General features: G+C 36.1%; 1 protein-coding gene across 1 annotated transcript in view; it reads left to right on the top strand.

Moving 5' to 3' along the window:
• GDPD1 (glycerophosphodiester phosphodiesterase domain containing 1) overlaps positions 1-13,899 on the top strand; it is a 50,769-nt gene that overhangs the window by 5,829 nt on the left and 31,041 nt on the right. The window contains exon 2 of the mRNA XM_030296681.2: positions 7,909-7,951. Coding sequence (XP_030152541.1) covers positions 7,909-7,951 — 43 coding nt within the window. The remainder of the gene's footprint in view (positions 1-7,908; positions 7,952-13,899) is intronic.

The raw sequence follows: 13,899 nt of genomic DNA, 5'->3' as shown, positions 1-13,899 counted from the left end.
ATGAGTGAGCCAGTTGAGTAAATGAGTGAGAAAGAAGTTCTTGTTGAAAGGGCACCTGGCTGGCTTAGTTAAAACATACAACTCTTGATCTCGGGGTTGTGAGTTCAAGCCCCATGTTGGGTGTAGATTACTAAAAAAATAAACTTCAAAAAACAAAAACAAAACAAAAAAACACCTCATTGAAAGGTGAAGGAGATTCCCTGGAAATAGGAACAAGGGAATGAGGGAACAAGAGGTGAAGAGAAAGAATTGATATCCTGATGTGAGACATGTTTCAGGGTGCAACTGCAGAATGCTATTTCCTTTATTTTTAATGTTTATTCTTTTTTTAAAGGGAGAGAGAGTGAGAGAGAGAGGGGAAAAGGGGCAGAGAGAGAGGGAGATAGAGGATCTGGAGGTGGGCTCCGTGCTGACAACAGAGAGCTTGATGTGGGGCTCAAACTCACGAACTGTGAGATCATGACCTGAGCTGAAGTCAGATTTTTTTTTTTACTTTTTTTTAATGTTCACTTATTTTTGAGAGAGAGAGAGAGAGTGGGAGAGGGGCAGAGAGAGAGGGAGACAGAATCTGGAACAGGCTCCAGTCTCTGAGCTGTCAGCACGGAGCCCAACATGGAGCTGGAACCCATGAACCGCAAGATCATGACCTGAGCTGAAGTTTGACGCTTAACCAAATAAGCAACCCAGGCACCCTGTAATTTTTTTTAACATTTATCTACTTAGAGAGCGCAAGCGCAGAGGGCGGAAAGAGGGAGAGACACAGAATCCAACGCAGGCTCCAATCTCTGACGTGAGACTCGAACTCACGAACCATGAGATCATGACCTGAGCCCAAGTTGGTCACTTAACTGACTGAACCACCCAGGCACCCCACAAACCAGGCATTGTTTAAACTGATTGTTGAAGGAAAAGAAAAATTACTGGCAAGTGTGCTTCCATAAATGATATGCTAACTGGAAACAAAAGGAATTCAAAAATTTCATGAAAGAAGAGCTACCACCAAATAATTCCTTGGAGAGGAATGGCATGCTTTTTAATTAGTCCCTTAGTTACTCTTCCAGGCTTTCACCATATGAATCTAACAAGTAATTTGTGGGTCTTATCACTGTGGAATTTATCTTCAAGCTTTACAAACAAATACCAAATAGAAGAATATGGGAGTAAGGATCAATATGAACAACTTATCTGTAAAACTGAAATAAAGGTGTTCTATGAATGGCAGCATAGAAGCTGCCACATAGTGGTAAAAAGGATGGAATCTGAAATCATGGCTTATGCTTGAATTGTAGTTCCCCTTGTTGGCTATGTGACCATATCCAATTTTTTTCTGGTTGTGGAGTTTTTTTTTTTTTTTAATTTTTTTTTCAACGTTTATTTATTTTTGGGACAGAGAGAGACAGAGCATGAACGGGGGAGGGGCAGAGAGAGAGGGAGACACAGAATCGGAAAACAGGCTCCAGGCTCTGAGCCATCAGCCCAGAGCACGACTCGGGGCTTGAACTCACGGACCGCGAGATCGTGACCTGGCTGAAGTCGGACGCTTAACCGACTGTGCCACCCAGGCGCCCCTCTGGTTGTGGAGTTTTAATGAAATAATATGTAAAGTGCTAAGCACCGTGTATAGATAGCTTCTACTAATTATTAATATCTTGATTGACTTTTCAATATTTTATTTAGTTCTAGCTATTTCAGAAACTTACAAAATCAAAGATCTTAAGTAACAATGTTTTCATGCTTAAACTGTTAGGTTTTAGTGAATTACAATTAAAATTAATATGGAAAGCAGACATAAAAGACAAACATGCAGACTTTGAATGTAAATATTAGTAAAAATTAACTGTGGGAAAATGTATTTCAGAGTACCGAATCGCTATCCTATTTTTTCCTAACCCCAAACCAAAAGATAATTTCAAGTCAAACATACAAACATATTAAGACTCCACGAACCCATCACCCAAATACAATGGCTCACAGTTTTTTTTTTAAAAAGCAACTTCACTTAATATCTTTCATGCATTAATAAAAATTATGTTATTAAATTTCAACCCTTGAGTACACATGACTTTTTTTAAAGCAAATATCTTTTTTTTTTTAAATTTAATTTTATTTTAAGTAACTCTACATCCAGTGTGGGGCTTGCACTCATGACCCTGAGATCAAGAGTCACATGCTCTACCAACTGAGTCAGCCAGGCACCTCGGGTACACATAACTTTTAATATTTTATGTGACAAATTGGAAGTACACACACAAAACACTTTTGTTGCATATCAAAGTATGATGGTGGTTGTCTTGAGGAAAAGCACTTACTTGTGCAATCATTTGAATTTTGAGCTGAATTAGCCTTGAAAAACTAAAACTGGTTATTCAGACTTGAGTATTTGGCAGATGTGTTCTTGAAAATTATAAAATGAGTCTGTCATTAGGAAAAAAAATAAGCTAGCTGCCTTGTCTGAAGGCAGTGCCAATGATTACATTTGAGTTTTCAAGCAAAAATTAGAAATTTAGAGAATTTGTATCCTCCACTGCACGCTTCATAGCTTTCTTAAAGATTTTCCTGATGAGATGAGGTATTAACAAATGTGTCTTTAAAATCTGTTGTATAGGGGTGCCCTGGTGGCTCAGTCAGGTTAAGCGTCTGACTTTTGCTCAGGTCATGATCTCAACGGTTTGTGAGTTCGAGCCCCACATAGGGCTCTGTGCTGACGGCTCAGAGCCTGGAGCCTACTTCGGATTCTGTGTTTCCCTCTCTCTCTGCCCCTCTCCCACTAGTGCTCTGTCTCTCTCTCTCAAAAATAAATAAACATTAAAAAAAATTAAAACCTATTGTATAATAAAACATGTTGAACATTTAGAAGAGCAGCATGATTCAGTAAATTCGTATTTTCCAAAAGACCAATGCATGATATAAAAGTATGCATGGGTGAAAGATCCATTCAAAGTTCAAGATGGACCAATGGGGGCGCCTGGGTGGCGCAGTCGGTTAAGCGTCCGACTTCAGCCAGGTCACGATCTTGCGGTCCGTGAGTTCGAGCCCCGCGTCGGGCTCTGGGCTGATGGCTCAGAGCCTGGAGCCTGTTTCCGATTCTGTGTCTCCCTCTCTCTCTGCCCCTCGCCCGTTCATGCTCTGTCTCTCTCTGTCCCAAAAATAAATAAACGTTGAAAAAAAATTAAAAAAAAAAAAAAAGATGGACCAATGGATTTTCATGTAATAGAGTATGAAAACGTCATTCATATGGTTCAGATTCCATATTGCAGCTAACTTTTTTTTTTTTAATTTTTTTTTTCAACGTTTATTTATTTTTGGGACAGAGAGAGACAGAGCGTGAACGGGGGAGGGGCAGAGAGAGAGGGAGACACAGAATCGGAAACAGGCTCCAGGCTCTGAGCCGTCAGCCCAGAGCCTGACGCGGGGCTCGAACTCCCGGACCGCGAGATCGTGACCTGGCTGAAGTCGGACGCTTAACCGACTGCGCCACCCAGGCGCCCCCTTTTTTTTTTTTTTTTTTAATTTTTTTTTTTCAACGTTTATTTATTTTTGGGACAGAGAGAGACAGAGCATGAACGGAGGAGGGGCAGAGAGAGAGGGAGACACAGAATCGGAAACAGGTGCAGCTAACTTTTAAGAAACTACCACTTGTTAAATTTTGGTGCAGTATCAAAAAAGAATATTTCTTGGGGTGCCTGGGTGGCTCACTTGGTTGAGCATCCGACTTCGGCTCAGGTCATGATCTCACAGTTTGTGGGTTCGAGCCCCGCGTCAGGCTCTGTGCTGACCGCTTAGAGCCTGCTTCAGATTCTGTGTCTCCTTCTCTCTCTGCCCCTCCCCCGCTCATGCTTTGTCTCACTGTTTCTCAAAAATAAATAAATGTAAAAAAAATTAAAAAAAAAAAGAATATTTCTTTTCCAACTGACTATATGGGTGAAGGTTGATATACATGTATGAAGCAGATATGAGCATCTGCCGTCTATAAAGCCAGGCATTAAAGAGATTTGCAAAAATGTAAAACAATGTCACTCTTATCATTACATTTTTTTTTTGGGCAGAGAGTTCATTTTCATAAAATGTTATGTTAACAAAAAAATGTTTTGTTAACATGTAATGGGTTTATTATTGTTATTTCAGGTAAGCAAATTTAAAATTTTTATAGTGTGGGCCCCTTGCTGACTCACTCGGTAGAGTATGTGACTTGATCTCGGAGTCGTGGTTTGAGCCGCATTTTGGTCATAGAGATTACTTTTTTTAAAAAAAGTTTAAACAATTTTTTAATATTCAATTTCTAATATGTAATTATTAATGGATATAATCCACATAATTAAAAGCTCTTTGAGGTACTCAGTAAAAGAATCCTGAGACTGAAATGGTTGGGAACAGTTTAAGGCAGTAACTCTGGACTGTAAAAAGAATCATTGTAATCTGAAGTGGTAAGAAAGTACTACTTCATGGAGGAGTTGAGAATTGAATTCATTCTGGTATTAAGGTTAAGAAATATTGGGAGGCTGTGGTGAAGAGAATTTTCCAGGTTTCAGCATATATGCCGTGTGCTTAAGATTTTGATTCTCCCAACTATTTTTTTTTAATTTTTTTTTAACGTTTTATTTATTTTTGAGACAGAGGGAGACAGAGCATGAATGGGGGAGGGTCAGAGAGAGGGAGACACAGAATCTGAAACAGGCTCCAGGCTCTCAGCTGTCAGCACAGAGCCCGACGCAGGGCTCTAACTCACGGACTGCGAGATCATGACCTGAGCCGAAGTCGGCCACTTAACCGACTGAGCCACCCAGGCGCCCCTCTCCCAACTATTTTTAAAGTAATGCATTTTCATTGTAGAGGGATTGTAAGATATAAAAGAATGCATGTTAGAAAAGAAATCACTTGTATTCCAGCCACCTGGAGATAACTGCTATTTGATTTGTTATTGTGCCAAAAAGCAAAGAAAATGGAAAGACACAAGAAGTCAGCTTGAAGGCTAATGATATTTATTTACTTTGATCTCTTGATGAAGAGGGAAGCTGGTGTCTGCCAAACTTTTCCATTTGAAATTACTCCTTTTTTCTTTGTAATGGATAAGTATTTTTGTAGGGAGGTTCTTTGAAACTACGTGTGTATCCCATTCTTCATCAGACTTTCAGTGTACTTAGTAAAATGGGCTCAATGTTTTCTTTCTTTTTCGGGAGTGGGTTCAACATATTCTGTTTTATTTGATGATTATTGTCATTATTTTGGTGATATCATTGTCCCTGGTTTCGCCAATGAGAACTTTTTCAAACTGGCTTCTGTATCCTTTTAAATTCCTTGCTTTTTGGCACAAAAAGCAGTCAGTAGTTTAACTTATTTAACCTACTGATAACCATTTTAGAGCACTCTTGTCTTTTTTGGTCATATTCTAGAGTGCTTTGTTCTTGAATATTGATTATCCAAATATAACATATTTCTATAGTTTTTAAAACAAACACCAGCTAGATTTTTATTTTTTTATTTATTTTTAAATGTTTATTTTTGAGAGAGAGAGAGACATAGAGCACAAGCTAGGAGAGGCAGAGAGAGGGAGACACAGAATCTGAAGCAGGATCCAGGCTCTGAGCTGTCGGCACAGACCCTGACATGGGGCTCAAACTCACAAACTGTGAGATCATGACCTGAGCTGAAGTCAGACACTTAACCGACTGAGCCACCCAGGTGCCCCACGCCAGCTAGATTTTTAAAAGTCATTTAATCTATCAAAGAAAATAAAAGTCATTTAACCTCAATAGAGCACTTACTTTTTTTTTTAAGTTTATTTATTTATTTTGAGAAAGAGAGAGAGCTTGTGTGCACGAGTGAGGAGGGGCAGAGAGAGAGGGAAAGACAGAATCTCAAGCAGGCATCTTGCTGTTAGCACAGAGCCCAATACAAGGCTGAAACCCACAGACCATGAGATCATGACCACAAGTCCGTCGCTTAACCAGCTGAGCCACTCAGGCACCCCAAAAGAGCACTTACTTTTGAAAAAAAACTATAATCTTCCTATTTACTTCATCTGCATCAACTCTAGTAACTAAGAGAACCTAAAATCAAAGTAGCTTTTTTCATATGGATATTCTTTTCTCTCTGCTAAACTATGGAGCTTTAGAACATTAGGTTAATATATTCATTTCTTCATACCTTGTGTTTCCATTGATTATTAGGTTGTCAAAAAAATACAATCTAGCAGTATAAAAGAAGAAGAATATTTTAATACTCTCACAAATATGTCCAGATGGTATTGTATGTAAAACATGTTAATGGTAATACTTGAACAGTACCCTAAACTTGAAGTGTTTCTTTTTGTTAAGAAGAAATTGTTTTCTGAAGTATTTGGAAAAATATTTCCTAAGTATTTGACCTGTGCATTCCATTAATTAGTAATACTGAAATCTTTTAGTTTTAAAATATTTTAAAACTTGTGGCTAGCATGTTATGTTAATTGATTCTGCCTAGTATATATAATATACTGTGTCCTTTTTGTTATTGCAATATTATTCATTCATTAGTCAATGGACATTCACCAAGCACTAATTACTAGTAATAATAATAGCAGTAATCCTTTACTTTTACTGAATTTTCACTATAGTAAAATCTTGGATTGTGAGCAACTTGTTCTGCAAGTGTTCTGCAAGACAAGCAAACATTTATAATAAATTTTAGTTTGATAAATGAGCAATGTCTTGCAATACGAGTAGTACATGACACTGAATGTCACAGTTGAACTAGTGGTCTTTGAAATTTACTTTGACATATGAGTGTTTTGGATTATAAGCATGTTTCCCGAATGAACTATGCTTGCAAACCAGGGTTTTACTGTATTTCATTGAACCTAATGCCATTAGTTATAAAATGCACATTTTTAATGTGCTGCTAAGAAAAAATCTTGTCAAATAAACTAGTACATACCATCCATTGTAAAATCACCCTAGCTTCAGAGATATTAAAACGGGAAAAACTATCATGTTTTAAAATTGTTGACATAGGCACTTGACAATGTTAATTCATTTAATTACAGCAATCCTATGAGACAGGTGCCATCATTAACCTCATTTTTTTTTTTTTTTTTAAGATTTTATTTGGCAGGAGGGAGTGCGGCGAGGGAGGCTGCACCTGGCTGGCTCAGTCAGTAGAGCATGTGAGTCTTGATCTAGGTCTTGAGTTTGAGCCCCACGTTGAGGGTAAATTTACTTAATTAAAAAAAAAAATCTTTTAATTATATATTTTTAAAGTAATCTCTACCCCCAATGTGGGGCTCAAACACACAACACTGAGATCAAGAGTCAATGCTCCACTGACTAAGCCAGCCAGGCGCCCCTCATTTTTATAAAGAAGCTCAGCCACTGAGAGGTTATGTAGCTTTTACCAAGGTCATGCAAATATCAAATAATTTGAGAACAAAGATCCTAACTCCACCCTCAACTACTACCCTATACTGCCTTCAGCCAGGGTGATTAAACCAGTCGCTTCTTTTCAGTTAATTCTGAGGAAAAGGAGGAGCCAGGTTAATAATTTATGCTGTAGTATAATAAATGTCTTTATTAGAGAAATGCATAATAAAGAATGCGTGTGCAGAGGAGAGATAGTTTAACCCTTTCTGAGGAGGTGTATATGTACCGAGTCCTCTTCTGTCAAGATATTGTAGCTTAAAAATCATGTTTAGGTTCTTCTAACCTTTCTGTGTTGCTGTGGCTTTGTTTTAATCTTTCATTCGTCCTGGTGCAGCCAAAAAAAAAAAAAAAAAAAAAATTCAAAATACCATTACATTCTTTAAAACACTTATGATGTCTTCATAGTATATAGACATCAAGATTCACTAGATGTATCTTATTAAAGTGAATTTCTAGAAAAATAAAAAGTTCAAATTAGCTAAGTAAATGAAGTTTAAATGGAATGTTTTCACAGGTGCTGGAGAAAATTTGGAGAATACAATGGCAGCCTTTCAGCAGTAAGTATATAAAAAGGTATTCTTTTACAGTTTATCTTTATGATAAAGATTCACAAAGTGAAGATAGTATACACATAGCATCCACTTGTGACAGTTGTTTCTATTTTATTAAAATCCCCCCCCCCCTTTTTTTTTAATTTAGCTAGTCTGAAGTGTTACAAAGAGTGTTTGGCTTCTGCATAACTGAAAAACTAGATCAGAGTTGTGGGTAATCAAAAGATACTATAGTTCTAAAGCTGAAAGAAGACATTTGTAACAAGGAACATACTGTGTGTAATGCTAATTAGTCTTGGAGAGAAAGAGAAAAGGAGAAAATGAAACAACTGTTACACTGATTGCTGCTTATGAATAGGGTTATGTGTCTACCCTGTAATTCTTTTACAGACCTGAACCTGTAATCTGGTCTTTCTTGTTTGAAGCTTTATGAGTGCTGATCTTATTTTTCTGAATAAGATACACTTTTTTCGGTGTTTCAATTATTATATTTCACATAGATCTCTTTTAGGGCACCTCACAGAGAAGCAGCAGGAGAGACAGGAATGAAAGCTGATTGATACCTTGTTCTTTGTCTTAGAGTAAATGATCATCATCAGTCTGTGGTAATGGTGAAAACACTGTTTTATTTTCTCTGGAAAATAAGGCAGGGAATATGAAAAGTTAAACCCCATGGAAGACATTACCTTTCCATATTTAGTAAGAAAAATATTTTCTTATATATTTATTCAGCCATGTTTATGCATACAATTGGGGCTAAGAAATCAGGAGAATTTGGCTTAAGTTTTTGTTCTGTTTCTGTTTCTCATCATTCAAAGACACCTTAAAATGTAGATGTGGCTGGCTGACTCAATAGAGTATGTGACTTTTTATCTTGGGGCTGTAAATTCGAGCCCCACTTCAGGCATAGAGATTACTTAAAAATAAAAATAACAAAAAGCACCTTAGAGTTTATTTTTCCTGTTATCAGGTCCAAATGTACTGGTTTTCCATATTCTAGTTTCATCTAAATCCTGTCTTCCTGTGTTCATCATTGTTTATTCTTCCTGTTCTATAATACAGTGCATTTGGCTATAATCCTCAAATTCTCTTACATCTCTAAAAATGCAAAAACTTTCCTCCTGTCTGTGGAAAAACCTTTCCAGATTCATTTAAATTACTCTAAGTTAAAAAAAAAAATCAACGAATCACTTTATTTGTACAGTTTACACTGAGACGCATATTGGGTATGTACCCAATATACTATGATTTATCAAATATTTGATGCCTGGGATGTAGTGATATATATAATATCTGGGGGATAAATGCTTATAACTTTGAGTGATTCTAAGCATTCTTTATGTTTAAAGTATATTATTTTGTAAGTTTTTCTCCATATCTTTGGTTAAATTTTTACCAACCACCCTTATTTATAACATTAAAATACTTGGTTAGAATAAACTATTCCTAAGGATACTGTATTTGTATAATAAGTTATTTATAAGGATGGAATGTAAATAATTTTATCTTTGAAGACTGTGATCATCTGATAAGTTTTTTGATGTTCAAAGAATGTCTGATTTAGGTGGTTTTTACTTGATAGATACAACATTACATTTACTATGTTTAGTTGTTGTTTGTCTTTTTATTTTCTTTGTTCATTTGTCTTATTTCTTAAATTCCACATATGAGTGAAATCATATGGTATTTGTCTTTCTCAGTCTGACTTATTTCACTTAGCATTATACCCTCTAGGTCCATCCATGTTGTAAGTGGCAAGATCTCATTATTTTTTATGGCTGAGTAATATTCCACTGTGTGTGTGTGTGTGTGTGTGTGTGTGTGTGTGTGTGTGTATCACATCTTTATTCAGTCATCTGTTGATGGACATTTGGGTAGCTTCTATATCTTGGCTATTGTGAATGATGCTGTAATAAACATAGGAGTGCATATATCTTTTTGAATTACCCATTTTATTTGGGTAAATATCCAGTAGTGGAATTACTGGATCATATGGTAATTTTATTTGTAATTTTTAACTTTTTAAGGAACCTCCATATTGTTTTCCACAGTGGCTGTGCCAATTTGCATTCCTACCCACAGTACACAATTGTTGCTTTTTCTCTACATCTTTGCCAACACTTGTTTCTTGTGGGGTTTTTGTTTTGTTTTGTTTTTTTATTTTAGAGAGAGAGAGAGAGCAAGTGGAGAAGAGGGGCAGAAGCAGTGAGAGAAAGAGAGAGAGAGAGAGAGAGAGAGAAAATCTTAATCAGGCTCCACACTCAGCATGCAGCCTGATGCAGGGCTTAATCCCACGACCCTGGGATCATGACTTGAGTTGAAACCAAGAGTCTTATGCTCAATCCACTGAACCACCCAGGTACCCCATTTCTTGTGTGACTTGTCTTCTGACAGGTGTGAGGTGATATCTCATTGTAGTTTTTATTTGTATTTTCCTGATGATGAGTGATGTTGAGCATCTTTTCGTGGGTCTCTTGGCTATCTGTATGTCTCCTTTGGAGAAATGTCTTTTCATATCTTCTGCTCATTTTTTAAAAAATGTTTTATTTATTTTTGGGAGAGAGAGACAGACATGAGTGAGCGATGGGCAGAGAAAGAGGGAAATAGAGAATCTGAAGTGGACTCCGCACTGACAGCAGAGAGCCTTATCTGGGGCTCAAACTCATGAACCACGAGATCATGACCTGAGCCAAAGTTGTATGCTTAACCGACTGAGCCATCCAGGCGCCCCTTTTCTGCCCATTTTTAAATTGCATTATTTGGGTTTGGGGGTGTTGAGTTGTATCATATTTTATATATTTTGGATACTAGCCCTTTATTGGATATGACACTTGCAAATCTTCTCCCATTCAGTAGGTTGCCTTTTAGATTCGTTGATTATTTACTTAGCTGTGCAGAAGCTTTTTATTTTGGTGTAGTCCCAATAGATTAATTTTGCTCTTGTTTCTCTTGTATGAGGAGACATATCTAGAAAAAATGTTTCTAAGGCTAATGTCAAAAATATTATTGCCTAGGTTTTTCTCCTAGTTTTACGGTTTCAGGCCTCACATTTAGTCTTTAATCCATTTTGACTTTATTTTTTGTGTATGATGTAATAAAGTGGCCCAGTTTCATTCTTTTGCATGTAGCTGTCCACTTTTTTCTGCACCATTTGTTGAAGAGACTGTCTTTTCCCCAATAAGCTTAATTTTAACCTCTTTTTAAGATTTGTTGTTGGTAGTGGTTTTTGTGTTTTGTTTTATCTTATGTATGTATCAATGCTCTTGCTATCAATGAATACTTTTGTTTTCATTTAGAAATATTCTGTTAGTTCCTTAACTAATATTCTATTAGTTCTTAACTTCTAGGAGTTGTTTTTTTTTTTAAATAGCTGCTTCATGAGCAGCAAGAAAAAATCATGTAAACATACTATTTTCAAGGTACAGTATATTTAAAAGGAGTTATAATACATAACCGGCAAAAGATACTGTGCTTAAGTACGGTATATCTTTGATAGGATAAGTAGTTGAGAGAGAGGTAGTAAAAATATAATGAACAGCTACAATTTAGATCTTATTTATGTGCATGTGTAGATATACACTTTACAGAGCATATATATTATGACACAGAAGTGAAGAGAAGAAGGTATTAAAGAAAATATAAATAGTTGGTCGGGGAAGCCTGGTTAAGATTCACCAGAAAATTGAAAAGATACCAGGACTAGAAGAGTTATCATTTGGTACAGAGGAAGAAGCTATTTTTAAAATGTGAAGTGTTTGGGTGCCTGGCTGGCTTAGTTGGTAGAGCACGCAACTCTTGATCTCTGGCTGTGAGTTTGAGCCCCACATTGGGTGCAAAGATTAGTAAAAAAAGAAAGAAAGAAAGAAAGAAAGAAAGAAAGAAAGAAAGAAAGAAAAAGAAAGCGGAAAAAAATGTGCAATATTTCAGATTAAGATGTGAGGCTATGCAGACAAAATATGTCTAGGAAACTGAAAGGACCTTTAAGAATGTATGGAAAATTAGGGGCGCCTAGGTGGCGCAGTCGGTTAAGCGTCGGACTTCAGCCAGGTCACGATCTCGCGGTCTGTGAGTTCGAGCCCCGCGTCAGGCTCTGGGCTGATGGCTCAGAGCCTGGAGCCTGTTTCCGATTCTGTGTCTCCTTCTCTCTCTGCCCCTCCCCCGTTCATGCTCTGTCTCTCTCTGTCCCAAAAATAAATAAACGTTGAAAAAAAAATTAAAAAAAAAAAAGAATGTATGGAAAATTAATTCAATAGTGGGGCTAAAGAAGTAATTAGGACTGACAAAGAAATAATTGCATCTCACAATTGCTTCCTTGCTTGCTTGCTTTTTCTTTCTTTCTTTATTTTTTGCATCTCACAATTTACAAAATGTCCTGTAATGTGGTTTATAAAATGCTTTCACAAACACCTTAGGTTATGAATATAGCTCCTCTGTGATTCCTTTGGTAGCAAGAATCCTTCCATATTGATCTCTCAGTCCCTAACACCTAGTTCTGGTGCTAATAGACTCACCAGTTGCTTACCAAATGATACATGGAATGGGGAACTTAAGAACAAAGCAGAATATTAACAGAAGACAGATGAAGGAGACAGAACCCTATCCATAATAAGCATAGAACCAAAAACTAAGGAACTGTAATACACACACACACACACACACACACACACACACACACACACACACACAGTTACTAAGCCCTTGAGTATATAAAATCTGGCTCCTAAGAGGTAATAAAACTAGGTTATTAAACCAGGCCGCCTTTGTAAATACCCATGGGACAATTTGATCCCCATGGTATTAACATGAATGGTAAAAGTAAGAAACAAATTGTTTTAGCAATAGCTGGAAGTGTAAGTTGGCAGGCAGTCAAAGTAATTAATCAGTGACCTGGTTCTCATGCTATGTTTTTCAGAATATCTAATTAATACAGTACTAATTTCTCATCTACGAAATGGAAATAATAATAAACCTCAATGTTGTGAGGAATTAAAGAGATTCAAATAAATTCCTTACTATAGGGCCTGTTTTAAGTTGTTATGTATTGTTTCTCTGGAATTTCAAGTAATTTCATATCTTTTAGAGCTAGAGTTTTTATTTCTTTTTCTGGTAGTATTGAAGCCTTGGCTTCCCTTTTTCTATGTTTGTAATCAGCTTGTTAGAAATTCAGCTATATTATAAAAAGAAAGAAATTCAGCTATAAAATATCTAGTGCTTCAATTGAAGTAGATGCATATTGTTATTTATGGAAAATTTTGAAGGCCAAAGTAATAAAAAAAATTTCCTTTTTCTTGCTATTTTCTAGCTATTTCTGTATCAAATTTGGGATAATTTTATTAGGATAATTTACAAATTGTCCTGGATGCACTTACTATTGCTCTGAATTTTTATTAGCTTATTAATAAGAGATAAGCATACAATAAGTGGAAAATATTTTTTATACAAATTCCTAAACATTTCTAAAAATAGCCAACATTTCAGCTAATGGCAAGCTTAATACTTAGATTCCTTAGGTAGAAGGTATAATTTTTTTTTTAATACAGGAAAATATAGTCTCTGCTCTTACTCTCCCTTCACATACTCATAGAAAAAAATAACAAAAGAAAAGAAAAAGGAAGATATGCACAAGCCCAAAAATTAGTAGTAGCAATTTTTTTTAGTTATATAAAGGATTTTAGGGTTTTATTTCAAAACTGTTTGCTGGCTGTATATATTGCTTACAGTTTCTACATTTTTTATTCTTTTTTTAAAAAACTGAACACAATAACAACAACATTTAAGGAAATTTAAAAATACAGAAAAGTAATTCTATGAACCTAAAATCTGTTTTTGTTTGCTTATTTCTTTTTGGATTTTATTTTTATCCATTTGTGGTTCTAGCAAACACAATTGACAAACAAATATTCTCTTTTAAAGGTGGATATCCTTTAGAAGAGGACACATAAAGGTAATTATTT

The sequence above is a fragment of the Lynx canadensis genome, chromosome E1 (assembly GCF_007474595.2).
Source record: "Lynx canadensis isolate LIC74 chromosome E1, mLynCan4.pri.v2, whole genome shotgun sequence".
NCBI lineage: Eukaryota > Metazoa > Chordata > Mammalia > Carnivora > Felidae > Lynx > Lynx canadensis.
The sequence above is the reverse complement of the archived record's forward strand: the minus strand, read 5'-3'. Positions and strand labels throughout refer to the sequence as shown.